The sequence below is a fragment of the Anolis carolinensis genome, chromosome 4, assembly GCF_035594765.1.
Source record: "Anolis carolinensis isolate JA03-04 chromosome 4, rAnoCar3.1.pri, whole genome shotgun sequence".
NCBI lineage: Eukaryota > Metazoa > Chordata > Lepidosauria > Squamata > Dactyloidae > Anolis > Anolis carolinensis.
In genome coordinates, this window is record NC_085844.1 from 155,150,585 (window position 1) to 155,167,641 (window position 17,057).

The 17,057-nt window shown below is 39.1% G+C and overlaps 1 protein-coding gene across 3 annotated transcripts in view; it reads right to left on the reverse strand.

The window, feature by feature from the left end:
• Positions 1-8,075: 8,075 nt before the first annotated feature.
• LOC100557557 (calcium-activated chloride channel regulator 1) overlaps positions 8,076-17,057 on the reverse strand; it is a 33,671-nt gene continuing 24,689 nt past the window's right edge. For 2 of the 3 annotated variants that reach the window (XM_062978053.1, XM_008109295.3), the window contains exons 12-15: positions 16,731-17,001; positions 15,713-15,880; positions 13,994-14,083; positions 8,076-8,798 (exon numbers count right to left, since the gene is read on the reverse strand). In XM_062978053.1, coding sequence (XP_062834123.1) covers positions 8,407-8,798; positions 13,994-14,083; positions 15,713-15,880; positions 16,731-17,001 — 921 coding nt within the window. In that variant the 3' untranslated portion in view covers positions 8,076-8,406. The remainder of the gene's footprint in view (positions 8,799-13,993; positions 14,084-15,712; positions 15,881-16,730; positions 17,002-17,057) is intronic. The other variant, XM_062978052.1, reaches the window with a different exon arrangement.

The following is a 17,057-nucleotide window of genomic DNA, read 5'->3' on the forward strand; positions in this document are numbered from 1 at the left end:
CTTTGCCAATGCCAGGCTGAATACGGCACAGTTTTGGGTTACAGTATTATACAAGTTCTTGGCCCTGCCCCCTGCCCACAGAGGGAAGTTTTATGATGGGACTATGATCAGCTGTTTTTATGTATGTGAAGTCTAAGACAATCTTTATAAGAGGTCATAAATAACTCAAATCTATTTCCTTGTTACCACTTGCAATGATTGTCTTGTAAATATTAGCAAGCTGAAACTGAAAATCATAGCACCCTAAATATAAGAGACCCATGGGTTCAGGGCATGAGCCTAAAATTCTTTACCAACCCAGTTGTATCTGGTGACTTATTAAATACATAGAAATGAGAAAGAAATAGTGTCACATTTAGCACAGGTATATTTCATTAATAACCAGAGCTAGTGACTTCCTCAGTGAAGGAGGGGAGGTTTAATTTTCCTAAAAAATTTCCTCTCTTTTACTCTCATCCTTGTATATTGAAGAATGGTACTTCTCAAGCCTCAGTGATTCTTTCTCCCATCTCCCATTCCACAATGGAAGCTGAATTTCTGGATTCTGTCAATCTTAGAAGAAAACCATCAACCCCTCCAGGTGATCAATGTAGCAACTGATGTGATTTCTCTTCTTTTGACTATGTATAATAAGTTATGGCGATAATCCAACTTGGGATAGTGTAGCATAATAGTTCCATGTGCAGAACTCTGTTACAGATTTTGCCTATCTTTGAAGAAAACGATCAATCCTTCTAGGTCAGGTATGGGCAAATTTCAGTCATCCAGGTTGTCATCCCGGAAGGCTGGAGTTTGCTCATGCCTGTTCTAGGTGATCAAGGATAGCAAATATTGTGATGTGCCTTTAAAAAAGGGGGGGGGGGTAATAAATTGGCGCATAAATTGGTGCACCTCTGCAAAAGAGACATATCCTGAAGTAAGGGAGACTTGTGTCCATATAAATCTCACTAACAGGATGGTAGCCATTAAAAGTTAGCAATTAAACCTAGATGTAATAGATCTTGCCTACAATTAGTTTACAGCTGGTATATTTGTTGATTGCACCTTGACCTTTGCATAAGAAAACGGAGTTTATGTTTATATTAATGTTCTGGCAAATTGTCCTTAGTATTCTTCAAGGGAAATGTTCTGCATGAAAATAAAATTTTATATAGAAATTCTGTTTTGTGAAACAAAGAAAAAAGATTAAATATGGGAGTAGATTAAAACCATACTTGATCCCAGAAGTCTCTACACAGCATTCTCATATGCCCCTTCCACAGCTGTATAAAATCCATATTAAGATGGATTATATGACAGTGTGGACTCAGACAACCCCATTCAAAGCAGATATTGTGGATTATCTGCCTTGATATTCTGAGTAATATGGCTGCGTGGAAGGGCCCATATACAAGACAGCACAAAATTTTGTGGAATTTTTTATATACAGTAGAGTCTCACTTATCCAACACTCGCTTATCCAACATTCTGGATTATCCAACGCATTTTTGTAGTCAATGTTTTCAATATATCGTGATATTTTGGTGCTAAATTCATAAATACAGTAATTACTACATAGCATTACTGCGTATTGAACTACTTTTTCTGCCAAATTTGTTGTCTAACATGATGTTTTGGTGCTTCATTTGTAAAATCATAACCTAATTTGATGTTTAATAGGCTTTTCCTTAATGCCTCCTTATTATCCAACATATTCGCTTATCCAACATTCTGCCAGCCCGTTTATGTTGGATAAGTGTAGTTGTAACTTTTGCCCACAGCTTTAGCTCCATATCAAGATTTTGCAAGCTTTCACTTTCCACAGGGAAACTTAAGCTAGAAAGGCCAATGGTCAGAGTCTAAGAGCAGAGATAAAGGTTTGGAAATATACTATGTTTGTATGCATTTTCCAAGTTGACTCCCACTTCCAAAGAGCACTGTGATTCCTGCCAAGAGATCTGGACCAAACATGGCACACAGATTAACCATGTTGAAAAGAAATCACTGGCGGGATTTTGGGGGTGGGGGTGGGGTTGACTCTGGATAATGGGAATTACAGTTCACCCGCATCCAGGGAAAACTTTCAGAGAGTACAGTAAACCCCACTGATGATGGATGTGACCAAACTTTACACACAAACCCCATCCCCATGACCAACAGAAAATACTGGGTTTGGAGGGAATTGATTCTGCATGATGGGAGTTATAGTTCACTCTACATCCCAAGAGCCCAGTGACTCCTGCCAATAACAGATGTGACCCACAGACCACCCCCCCTCCATGACAAACAGAAAATACTGGCAGAGTTTGGGGGCAGGGGATGATCTAGGTTGATGGGAATTGCTGTTCACCCACATCCAGAGAGCATTGTGACTCCTGCCAACAATGGAACTAGATCAAACTTAACACAGAGAAAGACACACAGACACACCCACACCTACAACCAACTTTAAGGACTGGCAGGGTTTGGAAGGAATTGACCTTGGATATTGGGAGTTATAGTTCATCCACAAACAAAGAGCACTCTGAACACAATGATGGATCTGGACCAAACTTGACATGGCCAACTTTGAATACTAGTTGGTTTAGAGGAAATTGACCTTGAGCTTTGGGATTTCTAGTTTACCCATAAACAATGAGCACTCTGAACCCCTTTTGCATTTTCTAATTGGACCATTCATAAAATCTAAAACAAACAATTACTTTTTGCAATGACTTACCAAATACCTAACACAGGCATCACTGGGTGCCTGAACTAGTGAGATTATTAAAATGGGGCTCCTGTCATAGAAACGTCTTCCAGAACCAAAATCAAATGGATAAAAGAGGGCCAGGAAGCTCTGGAGGCTGGAAAGATATACATATAGAATCACAGAATCATAGAATAGTAGAGTTGGAAGAGACCTCATGGGCCATCCAGTCCAACCCCCTGCCAAGAAGAGGGAAATCGCATTCAAAGCACCCCCGACAGATGGCCATCCAGCCTCTGTTTAAAAGCCTCCAAAGAAGGAGCCTCCACCACAGTCCGGGGGAGAGAGTTCCACTGCCGAACAGCCCTCACAGTGAGGAAGTTCTTCCTGATGTTCAGGTGGAATCTCCTTTCCTGTAGATTGAAGCCATTGTTCCTCGTCCTAGTCTGCAGGGCAGCAGAAAACAAGCTTGCTCCCTCCTCCCTATGACTTCCCCTCACATATTTGTATATGGCTATCGTGTCTCCTCTTAGCCTTCTCTTCTGCAGGCTAAAAATGCCCAGTTCTTTAAGCCTCTCCTCATAGGGCTTGTTCTCCAGACCTTTGATCATTTTAGTTGCCCTCCTCTGGACGCTTTCCAGCTTGTCAACATCTCCCTTCAACTGCGGTGCCCAGAATTGGACACAGTATTCCAGGTGTGGTCTGACCAAGGCAGAATAGAGGGGGAGCATGACTTCCCTGGATCTAGATGCTATACCCCTATTGATGCAGGCCAAAATCCCGTTGGCTTTTTTAGCAGCCGCATCACATTGCTGGCTCATGTTTAACTTGTTGTCCACAAGGACTCCTAGATCTTTTTCACATGTACTGCTGTCAATCCAGGCATCCCCCATTCTTTATCTTTGCATTCCATTTTTTCTGCCGAAATGAAGTATCTTGCATTTATCCCTGTTGAACTTCATTTTGTTAGTTTCGGCCCATCTCTCTAGTCTGTCAAGATCGTTTTGAATTCTGCTCCTGTCTTCTGGAGTGTTGGCTATCCCTCCCAGTTTGGTGTCATCTGCAAACTTGATGATCATGCCTTCTAACCCTTCGTCTAAGTCGTTAATAAAGATGTTAAACAGAACCGGGCCCAGGACGGAACCCTACGGCACTCCTTCTGCTATATGAGGCAAGTTAGCTTCTCTTGGAATTTTCCATATCTTCTTTCCTACTGTTAACCAGTTCCATGTGTATTCAGTTCCTTCACTGGTTTCCTTTGGCCATCTATTTTATTTTTAATCCTTTTTTACATTTTCTTCTTATATAAGCTAATGCCTACTTAACCATTTTCTTCTGGGACAAATATTTCCTTATACGGTTTCCTTAAAGTGTTTATTCTCTTTGTATCTGCTGCATCGCTTAACACACTCAAAGGCAGAAGTCACTGTCACTTTGCAGTGATAACGTCATGCAGAGAAAATGCTGAAAATTTTCAGATGGGAAAGATACCTTTACTCTACTCAAAGGTGAGAGGACAGAAAGTACATGCTCAATTGATCATGTTGAGAAAAGAACAAGTGAAAATCCTGGAGCCAGAACGGCTGGGATGATCTGGAACAGACCTCAAGAGACATCATAGAGTACGCAAAAACCTCATTTCAAGACTGAATGCAAACAAGAAAACATGTCATTTCTTTCATGGATTTCTTCTTTGCATCCCTCTTTGGCTCTAGGAACTTCTGTACTGCTCCTCACAAAAACATAATCTCTGGAACAAAGGGAAAGGTGTAACATGTATTCAGAACATAGAATGAGAATAATCTTGTTTTTTGGGGGGAAAAACCTTGATATCACTCATCTGAAGATATAAAGTGCCCTGTTGTTCCTGGTGGTGACCTTGTATGCTGGACAAAAAAGAAGCTTTCTGAAGGAACCATAGCATGTAGTTATGTGGTGTTGCCAATTCAAAGTAACAGAAAAACACAAAGACATTCTGTGCCTTCACAAGGTGTGTCAGGTTTAACAACAAGAAAATCAGAGAAATTCATGAAGTCGCTATTTATGCGAAGTTGCTTTTCAGGACATGTAGATTGTGTGTTTCTTGAACAGCTTCGGTTATAGTACACATCAGCAAAGATCCAAGCATTCATGAACTGATGGTTAGGTTCACAGATAAACACCCATTCTGGGAGCATATTGCATGTTAACCCAAAAAAATGTGTATTAAAAGAGGCAGATATTCTATTTTAAGCTATCTTAATTCTTTGAATCTGTCTTCTAATTTGTCATTTGTTTTATATATGTTAACTTTTAAAAATCATATTATTTACATTACTTATAAGGCGACAGTACTGGGGAATTTTACCAACCACCCCCCATTTGACCATCAACTTAGCACTGAAACTGTATTGCAATGTGGCACTGAAGTGGCCAAACTGTAAGCTGCTCGGAGTCCCCTTCAGGGTGAGAAAAAGCAGGGTAGAAATATAGTAAATAAATAATACATTGCTTTAAAATTGTTAGGATTGTTTAGATTGCTATAGAATCAATTACAAGGTCTTTAGCTTTCTTTCCCACACACCGTTGGTGCCTCACCAGACTACAAACCTCAGCATTCTGTAGCATTGATCCATGACAGTCAAAGTGGAATCAAATAGCATTAATTCTACAATGTAGATGCAACCTAGGGTTTGGAAGGGCAACTGTGAAGGAACTAAACAAGATCCTGAAGTGCGAAGTATATCATTTAATAGTAAAATTAAGACTATCCATGCCACTATATTTCAATTTTTTATGTATGGTTGTGCTAACGTTGTGATTTTACATTTCTGTTTGATAAAAAGACGGTAAGATGAGATGACCCACAGGGTCCTATTTGGAGAAGAAAACACCGAGAGGCAATGAGGAAAGTACAAAAAGGAGGGGGAGGGGGAATCTCAAACTGTCAAGGCAATTATGAAAGCACAGAAATGTATGAGCAAAGAAACTTGAAAGAACTTCTGAAAAGACATTCCTTCCTGGGTCTGGTACAAAAGCGGTTAAGAAAATAAATAAAAAATTCATTACATTCAACTATTCACACTTAATTTTATGATAGTTTCTTGTTATCTGAAATCTTTTTCTGATGAATATATACTGTATATAGTGGGGCTGTTCTTTAATGATGTAGTGCTGCTTTTCATAGCCAACCAAAGAACTTTTATGTAAATACACAAGGTTTCAAATTCCTGTTCAAGTCGCTACACTTCAGAAAGAACTGCACTTTATAAAATTACTAGTGGTGCCCGGGTTATTAGAAGGTATTGTTTGTTTTGGGATGTTAGGTAATATCATTGGCTGGGTTCAGTGCTGTCTGGATAAGGATGAGCTACAACTCCCAAATTCCCAGGGCAATCACCCCCAAACCCTGCCAGTATTCACAGTTGAGCATGTTGGATCCGTGTGCCAAGATTAGTCCAGATCCGTTGTCGGCTGGGTTCAGGGCAATCTGGATAAGGGTGAACTACAACTCCCAGATCTGAGGTCAATCATCCTCAAACCAGGCCTGTATGCACAGTTGGCCATGTTAGGTCTGTGTGCCAACAAGTTTGGTCCAGATCTGACATCAGCTGGGTTCAGTGCTTTCTGGATGCAGGTAAGCCATAACTCCCAAAATCAAGGTCCATTCTACTAACCCCATGCAGTATGTTGTTGGTCATGGGGCTTCTCTGTGCCAAGTTTAGTCCCAGTCCATTGTTGGTGGGGGCCACAGTATCAGTGAAGGTACTTCAAGTCTCATTATCCATGGCAAGTTTGGTCTAGATCCATTGTTGGTTGGGTTAAGAATGCTCTCTGGATGTAGGTCAAGTACAACTCTTGTAAATCATTGTGAATTCTCCCCAAAGCTTTTGTTCAGTTGCTGATCAATTCCTCTGTTAACTGTGGGCCATAGCAAAGGGTAGGAAAGGGTAAAGGTAGAGGCAGTGGGCGGGGTCATGCAAATTAAGGAATACTGAGACCTCCATTCTGGAGGAAAAACAGAACATCTAGGGTTAAATTGTCCTTGCATGAAAGCTTTCACTTGGGTGGGGGGCAGAATGGTATTTGTGGAGGACACTGGCAGGGTTTGGGTTACATGTCCATGGCGCTCACTATAACCTGCATGTCAGTGGAGGAAGGGCCATTGGTCTCCTGCTCAGCGGGAACTATAGCTGTTTGTGGAGGCACTGGGTTATCTGCGTAAGTAGACATCTCTGCCACATACACACATACACATTTTTCACTTTTATTATGTGTATAGATTTTCCATTCTGCAAAATGCCCAAATTAAAGGCTGGTTGATTTCCTATATTTTGAGGGGTTATTTTTTTCATCCAAAAGTACACTTCAACAGTTGTAAAAGCTGGACAGTGAGGAAAACTGACAAAAGACTGCTAAAAGAACAACTAAATGGGTGCTAGAGCAAAATCAAGCCTGAACTCTCCCCAGAAGCCAAGATGACCAAACTCAAACTGCTGTACTTTGGTCATATCACGAGAAGACATCACTAGGAAAGACAAGGTTTTGGAAGTTCATAGGCAATAGAAAAAGAAGACCACATTCCATGTGGGTAGATACAGTCAAGGAAACCACAGCCTGGAGTCTGGAAAACCTGAGCAACGCCGTTGATGATAGGGTGCCTTGGAGGTCTGTCATTTATAGAGTCGCCAGGAATCAAATTGATAACAACAATGTAAACTTCTGGTTCCTATGTCACTGAATGGGATGAACATAAGCCATATGAGAGGGGAAATAGAAACCTCCAACAGAAAGAAGATCACAATTAAATAGGACACTAAATATGTTGTTAAGCCAATCCCAATATTTATGACAGAGTTCGGGCCCCCTGGTGGTGCAGCGGATTAAACTGCTGAGCTGCTGAACTTGCTGATCGAAAGGTTGGCGGTTCAAATCCGGGGAGCGAGGTAAGCTCCCGCTGTTAGGCCCAGCTTCTGCCAACCTAGCAGTTCGAAAACATGCAAATGTGAGTAGATCAATAGGTACCACTCCGGCGGGAAGGTAACGGCGCTCCATGCAGTCATGCCAGCCACATGACCTTGGAGGTGTCTTTGGTCAATGCCGGCTCATCAGCTTAGAAATCGAGATGAGCACCACCCCCCAGAGTCGGACACAACTAGACTTAACGTCAGGGAAACCTTTATCTTTATCAGCTAATACTTAGATGATTTCTTGTCACCAAAACCAGAGTTTGCATAAATAAATTTGCATCAGAGATATAAATAGAGTGGAGAAATTTTAACTATCTCACATTGATATACTAAATAACTTTAATATTAAACCCAAAAGTCAGGGAACAGATAATATAAGATTAGTCCCAACTCTGATTGCTTTAAATATAAAATGTCTTGACCCCCTTGGCATTATTTCATTTAATGATGAAACTTAATTCACAAAATTAATTAGCAGTTTATTCTTGTAACTTTGAAGAAATTTTGTTCCTACAACAATTCTTAAAACAAACTCGGTTTTTTTTTCCTTTAATGAAATTTTCCATTTAATTTTTTTAAAGTTTTTAGACTAAAAAGAAGAAAGATTTTATGTCTAGGCGGTGCCTTCATAGTGTCAATTTAGTCATACATGCAGTCATTCATGAGATTATACATAAAAATACAGATGAGCTTCATGCTGCTGATGTGTTGTTTTTTACACAATGTATGTAGAACCACCAATGGAAGGTAAGTATGTAGTATTCAATTAACATTTCTACTGATCGCAGTTTAATCCATGCTAACCATGCTCTCACGACGACTTTGTTTCCACTTATGTAAAGCACATAATGCTATGCCTAAAACAGCACACATAACAGCAATGCATACAATAATCACAATGAAAGGTGGGGTAGAACTAGGAGGCTCAGCACGAAGGAGCAGAGTGGCCCTTGCAATATTGGATACTTCTCCAACATTGTCGCTTGCATCGATGGCACGAATGGCAAAGTAGATTAGGGTGCCATTTTCTTTTGCGAGTTCATCTGGCTTATACTGAAAGGTTTGTTTGACTCCAGAAAATTCAGGTATCAAAGCCGAAGTGTCCAAAGAGGTGGCATTAGCAAAGTTAGCCTCTGTTAAGTCCAATGGGTTTCTGCTCATTTTTATTTCATATCTGTCAGCTGAAAAACATGGGAGAGATGACACATTCCCATTAGGCTACAATTATGATTCTAAACCAGATGTGGCCCTCCAGATGTTTGGGCCTTCAACTCCCAGAAGCCCTAGCCACCTGATCCAACTGCCAGAAACTCTGGCACCTGAAGTCCAGCACACCTGGAGGGCCACAACTCTGACACCATTGCTCTAAACAAACTGTGAATTAACAGTAGTACAGTAGAGTCTTGCTTATCCAACCTTCGCTTATCCAACATTCTGTATTATCTAACGCAGTCTGCCTTTTAGTAGTCAAAGTTTTTGTAGTCAATGTTTTCAATACATTGTGATGTTTTGGTGCTAAATTTGTAAATACAGTAAATTATTACATAATATTAGCGTGTATTGATCTGCTTTTTCTGTCAATTTGTTGAAAAACAAAATGTTTTGGTGCTTAATTTGTAAAATCATAACGTAATTTGATGTTCCTTAATCTCTCCTTATTATCCAACATTTTCTCTTATCCAACATTCTACGTTTATGTTGGATAAGGGAGACTCTACTGTACTGAATTTCCCAAAAAATAAGACCAGGCCTTATAGTAATTTTTGCTCCAAAAGATGCATTAGGGGATATTTTTAGGGACTGTCTTGCTTTTTCATGTACAAAAAGCTACATTTACTCATGTACAACAATCTACATTCATGTCACTTTCTTCTGGAACACCGGTGCAATATTATATCAATAATATTATTTATATTGAATTATATATTATTATTTTATAATTCAATACATCTCTTGTGTGTCGAAATGAATGTTAATACATCTGACTGGCAATTTTAACTTATTTTTGGGATAGGGCTTATTTTCAGGGAAACAGGGTAGTAGTAGTAGGTGTAATAGTAGTAGTAATGATAATAATAATAATGATAATTGTTACCTGCCTCTCCTTACGGCTCAGAGCAGGCTACAACTCAATTAAAATGCCCAGGGAAAAACATAATATTATAAAATACAAAGAGATGACAGCCACATTCTACAGAATAGTGGATAGTACAATTATATCTCTTTTTTTAAAAAATAAATATTTTATTAAGGATATATAAAAGGGAAAAAGGGGTGGGGTATGGAGGATGGAACAGGAAGGGAAAAGATGGGGGTATTTTTTAAACAGGTAAAATGGGAGAACAATAGTATTATAGGAAAGTAGGAAATCTATAAAGAAAAAAAAACAGAAAAAAGAAAAAAAGAAAATTTTATGTGTGTGTGAAAGGTTAATAATAATAATAATAATAATAATAATAATAATAATAATGGCATTGACTTCCATCTAGCCTTATGCGATTTTGACTTTAACTCTATATATATGGTCTATTTTGAGGATAGAAAAAATTCTTTTAAAAACCTAGAGCAAAAGTGAATCAGCTCTTCTTGTTTCTTACTTTGAGGAGGAAAAGATGTCCACTCTAATAATTCTTTTATTTCTCCTTTTTTTTCCGTATTCCTCTATTTTGGACCAATCTGTGTACTTAATCGGGTTTCCCGTATTTTTTTAATAAAAAAGTTAATTTGTCCATGTCTTTAATCTCTCTCAATTTCTGTCTCCATTCATCTATGTTTGCTATTTCTTTTTGCTTCCAGTGTTTCGCATAGCAAATTCTGGCAGCAGTACTCATATATGTAAACAAGATAGCATCATTGGGATCTAGCTGAATGTCCGAATCTGTTATGCCTAATAAAAAATACTCTGGTTTCATGGGGAATTTGTTTTTACTGTTTCTTTGTTTTTACTGTTTCTTTGACTTCTTGATGTAATGTATATTATTATCTATTGTATTGTTTTAATTGTGTTATGATATGTTGTTTTTATATTTTATTTTATTATATTGTATTGCTCTGGGCATGGCCCCATGTTAGCCGCCCCGAGTCCCCGTTGGGGAGATAGTGGCGGGGTATAAATAAAGTTTTATTATTATTATTATTATTATTATTTGAAAATTTGCTGGCAAATTTCATGAATTTTCTCCCAGTACATTTTTGTTTCTTTACAAGTCCACCACATATGAAAGAAATCACCCTTGTGTTCCTTACATTTCGAACATTTCTTTGTGTGTATTTTTGTACATTAAACTTAATTTTCTCGGTGTAATATACCAGCGGTGGAACATTTTTAACCAATTCTCCTTCAAATCCATTGCATATGTATATTTTAATTTTTTATTCCAAATTGATTCCCATTCTGAGAGAGTTATTTTTCTTCTCAGGTTTTCTGCCCATTTGATCATGCAGTCTTTTACTGTTTCCCCTCTGTTAACCACTCTAGTAGTTTATTATAAACTTTTGTAATTGTCTTGCTTTCACTTTCTAAAATTTTGTCCCAGAATTGCTCACTCTGAGTAAAACCTATTATTCTATCTTTATTATAAAATTCCTTGATCTTTTGGTGGATTTCAAACTTTCTTTTCTCAGGAAATGCTGCTGGTTTTGTATGGGCATTTTAATGTATGTGTGAGGGGTATGTGTGGGATATTGACATTGAGGCTCCTTCTACACTATTTTTATACAGTACATGTGAAAAAGATCTTGGAGTCCTTGTGGACAACAAGTTAAACATGAGCCAGCAATGTGATGCGGCTGCTAAGAAAGCCAATGGGATTTTGGCCTGCATCAATAGGGGTATAGTGTCTAGATCCAGGGAAGTCCTGCTCCCCCTCTATTCTGCCTTGGTCAGACCACACCTGGAATACTGTGTCCAATTCTGGGCACCACAGTTGAAGGGAGATGTTGACAAGCTGGAATGCGTCCAGAGAAGGGCAACTAAAATGATCAAAGGTCTAGAGAACAAGCCCTATGAGGAGAGGCTTAAAGAACTGGGCATGTTTAGCCCGCAGAAGAGAAGGCTAAGAGGAGACATGACAGCCATGTACAAATATGTGAGGGGAAGTCACAGGGAGGAGGGAGCAAGCTTGTTTTCTGCTGCCCTGGAGACTAGGACACGGAACAATGGCTTCAAACTACAGGAAAGGAGATTCCACCTGAACATCAGGAAGAACTTCCTAACTGTGAGAGCTGTTCGGCAGTGGAACTCTCTCCCCCAGACTGTGGTGGAGGCTCCTTCTTTGGAAGCTTTTAAACAGAGGCTGGATGGCCATCTGTCGGGGGTGCTTTGAATGCGATTTCCTGCTTCTTGCAGGGGGTTGGACTGGATGGCCCATGAGGTCTCTTCCAACTCTACTATTCTATGATTCTATGATTCTATATCCCAGGATCTGATCCCAGATTATCTGCTTTGAGCTGGATTATATGAGTCTACACTGCCAGATGATCTGGGATAAGAAGATAATCTGGGATCAAATCCTGAGATATAGGGCAGTGTAGAAGGGGTCCGAGCTAGCAAGAGAGGGAGAATTCTTTCGCTCTACATGGGACCCTATCTAAATTCATTTCCATTAGCTTCCATGTCATATATCCCTGAAGCATGACCTGAGTGGCAAGATATAATGCACATACCTAGTTCACACAAAGGGTCCTTTGTTCCTTATTTTTCCTTCCATTGGCCATACAGGCTTCCCAACTATTACAATTCAAAATAACCCCATTTCATGGCTGTAACCGAACAGTACTTGCATTTTGAATAAATTAAGCTTGCCACTAGAACAAGTAATGGGCTTCTTTCTTCCTGTGTGCCCACCTTTCCCTCTTTTCTCTGTGTCTATATATCTTTAATCTTGATTTAACCAATTCATCCAAAAGTTTCTAAGGATCTTTTTCCTGAAGATTCTCAGACCATACTTGAATAGCATGTAATGGATTCCAGGGGTGCTTCCAGACAGAGCCTAAACCCATGACGAAGCAGGTTTAAGAAACCTGCTTTGTCGTGGGTTGAACTTCCCATGCCCCCGGGCTTTCCTGGGGGGAGTGTCACCATGCCCTCCCAGTAACTACCAGCAGGGCATGGGGCCACTCCAAAGCCACCCAAAAGACTTTAAAAGAAAAGAAAACTTACTGGGCCACTATTACTCCTTTCTGGCATGTAAAAATGATGCACCAAGAGACCGGGGGGGGGGCACCTCCTGGCGCATCATTTCTACACACAAAGCAACAAGATGGGAAGTGGGGAGTGACTACTGGATACAATTTTCTTTATTTTACTTCCAATTTTAGTTTTGTGTATGTGTGCGTGGCAGTAGTGGTGATGGGTTGTTCATCCCCATCCCGCGGAAAACCTAACTTCCCTTGCAAGTAACACTGGACCTACTTGAAGGTTAATATCTATTATATTATTATTACTGTTATTGATATTATAATAACAATTATCATCATCATCATCATCATCACCATCATCATTTTACTTTTTCTCTTCAAAAAGAGATCCAAAATGACTCACAATAAAACCAAGTACAGGCAGCCCCCAATGGTGAGACAACAGAAAGTGAGAAAAATATACCCCTCAGAAGGGAAATTCACTCCATGGGGAAAAGATGTCTCCACTGAAGCGTTATCACCAATCTTTGTTTTCACAACAAGCCATGTTTTTCAAAATCTAATTCTCACTGGGACAAAAAGGGGGGCGAAGTCTTCAGAACAGGGGAACAGATAGCAAAACAAACACCACAGGGGTGTTAACCTTTCCCTATGCTATCCAAAGCCTGTGTGTGTGTATTTAGCTGGAGTTACACTTTTAAAAATGTACCTGTTCTGACTTAAAATGCAAATTCAACTTAAGAACAGGCCTACAGAACCTATCTTGTTCATACCTTGGGGACTGCCTGTACATTATAGTTAAAACTTAAATACTTCAATTATAACTACAGCAACAGTATAATACTACACTTGAATGTTAAGGAAATTGGATAATTAATGTAAATAGAATTGAAAACAGTATTTTCTCTTTAGAATGCAAAAAAGTCAACTTATTGAACTGATGGGCTCATAAGTTCAACCGAATCAGAATTGTACATACCTTGTCCAAAATCATAATCATTCCCAGGGGCTGTCCAAGTCAAAATGAATGTATCATTCTCATTGAATATTACTTCAAGGTCGGTGATTTTATTTGGTGGGTAGACATCTTTGTATGTACCTCCTCCTCCTCCACCACCACCACCTCCTCCTCCTCCTCCTCCTCCTCCTCCTCCACCACCACCTCCTCCTCCTCCTCCTCCACCACCACCACCTCCTCCACCTCCTCCAGCAGGAACACCTGTTACCATAAAACTACCTGCTGATGATATTCTGTCAAAATTTCCTATGCCAAAACTGGTATCCGTAACATTAATCACAGGTCTTGGTGGGTTCAGAACTATTCCACCTGTGTGAAAAAAATGGAAAAACCTTCATTTTTCTACCTGATTATTTCCTTTCATGGATTTTTTTTGATAATGTCAGTTTTGCAGATGACAAATTTTGTTACATTTTGCTCTCCCCCCACAAATGTTGATTCTTCAAAAGCATTACTAATAATAAGGATGAACTAGTTTCATATCTAGTCTCATTATTGAATATGTTATTGTAAATTTATTTCCCACATGCTGAACATTCCAGGGCAAATGCTACTGTTCCTTTCATTTTTGTAAAATATATAAAGCTGTGAATCTCCACATGATGAAAAGTTTTTATGGAAGTAGAAGATGATTGTTAATCAAAAATACATCCAGATCATTCAAGAAGACCACCATTATAACACCAAATTTAAAAGCCATTCATTTGTTTATCTTTGGAACCACTGAATCGCTTAAATAAGTCCATGACTGTAACATTTCAAGCTTATTTCTGTGTAATCCTGCATATCTTCTGCACTCTTCCTGTGGCTGTAGCTGAAACATTCATTTAGCTATATTGCTCATGTTTAACATGTCCTCAGGTAACTGTGCACCAAAAACACCTCAAAGATTTAAGAACTCTTTCTCAAATCTTGCAAAAAAAACACACCCCTACATTTTGATTAGATAACTAAAAGATTTGCTAATAAATACGTTCACAAACATTGACACGTGTGTCATGAAATATAGAATTATGATCAATCAGAAACATTAAATTTTCATACAGCAGTACTAAAATTGTGGGTTTTATTTTCATTTTAGTTTGTGAAAAATTATTTTAAAATGAACTTTTCAGTTACCCCATTCTGATAAACGTTTTAAATCTAACTCACTGAAAACCATTTTAATAGAGATAACATTTGGCTTGAACAGGTTTTGTGTGGAGTGTTTGGAGGCAATTACAAGCAGTCCCCCAGCATGCATCATTTGCTGTTTAGGGCATCAGGGATATCTCCACTTTGCAAGGGGGGATAAAGGCCTCCAGAGGCCTGGGAGGGCCACACACTTAGCCACATTTTGCCCACTTTTTAGTTATGCCATTGTTACCTGGCCCAAACCACAATGCGGAGAAAATTTGAACTAGATCTTTGGCTGGCAAATTGACACAGAACACCTGAATATTAGAAAGAACCTCCTGATAGTAAGAACTGTTCAGCGGTGGAATATGCTTCCTCAGAATGTGGTGGAGTCTCCTTCTTTTGAAGATTTTAAACAGAAGCTGGATGGTCATCTATCGAGAGTGCTTTCACTGTTTGTTCCTGCATGGCAGGGACTGGATGGCCCTTGTGATCTCTTTCAGCTATGATTCTGATTCTACAGCTCTTTAGAAAGGCAAAAAAGGCTGCCAGAATATTATTTTGAAACACATGTAAGAATTAGGGAAATGTTTAATTGAAACCCCTCCAACACATTCATTTTGGCATGCATTATTAGGAAGCACAACTAACAGGATTACAACAGACCGAGTGTATGCTCACGCTTGTTGCAAAATCAAATTTATACAAAATCAACCAAGGAAATTGGAAAAGGAATGGTAAAAAGCCCCTGCATTTCCATGAGAAAATTTCTATCGCCATTACGATCATGCTTTACAGTTTTCCCAGAATTTGGTTACTTACCAGTACTATCTACATAACCCGATACATACATAGCTTGATTTTGCCTATGGATCCTTCTAGAAGTTTTATCATACCCGTGAACACTCACTTTGATGCTGTATCTGCCATTGTCACTGAAAGCTATGAAATACCTTGAATAGATCCCGTCATGCTTTATAATATCAGCACCTTAATACATAAAATATTGAGAATTAATAATTATCTATGTACATTTTAAAGTAAAAATATCTACATATTTATGTATGTAACTATGTATGTATTTTTCAGAGTGGCTCCTATATCCAGAGAGTCCTGTGACTCCTGCCAACAATGGAACTTGACACGCAGACCTCCCATGATCAATAAAAAAATACTACAGGAGTTTGGGAGTTATAATTCATCCCACATCCAGAGAGCCTTGGGACTACCACCAACAATGGAACTGGACCAAACTTAGCACACATGCCCACCATGACCGACCTTAAATACTGGTAGGGTTTGGGAGGGGGGGCTTAACCCTGAATGATGAGAATTGTAATTCATCCACATCCAGAGAGCATTATGAACTTCCCAAAGATGGATCTGGACCAAACCTGGCATCCATACTCATAATCATCATTTTAAAATACTGGTGGGTTTGTTTTTTTTAGGGTGGGGGGAATTGACCCTGGGTGATGGAAGCAGTAGTCCAACCAACATCACTGGTGTATATTCTATATCTGGAGAGCCATATGTATTTCTAATGGGACCACTCATAAAATCCACAACCAAACAATGACCAATTCTAATATTTATCATTTTAAAATACCTAACCCAGACATCGCTGGGTACCTAAGCTGGTCTACAATAAACATCTTACTGATGGTCAGTTTTAAAAAATCATATCAGATGTATGATATGTTCACATCATGGTATCTTCTCCTGTTTTCAGGGAAATAAAGAACAAATAATCATTAGGAGTGATTTCTGAAAAAGAAAAACCATTGAAAAATAGTAAAGCAGCAGCAACAGTAGTAGCAGCACTTGAAAATAAATTTACCTGCACCCTCATCATATAGTGCTAACTCTACAGGTTTACCAGATGTGGATTCAACTGTGGCAATGACTTTGGCTCCAATAACTGGCAAAAATCCTTGGCTGACTTCTGCATAAATGATCATTGGATTAGGAAAACTGTTGTTACTGTTACTAATGTAGGTCTTCACAGTTACTGGAGGAACAGTGGCAGATGCTGCTCGGGTGGTGACCGTTAGCGAAATGACTTGATCTGCTGAGTCAGTATTCTTAAATGAATAAGGCCAGTTTCCTGTCTGCAAATCAAAGTGTCGAAATATGAAATCTTGCATGCAAAACTTTTGGAAGTAGT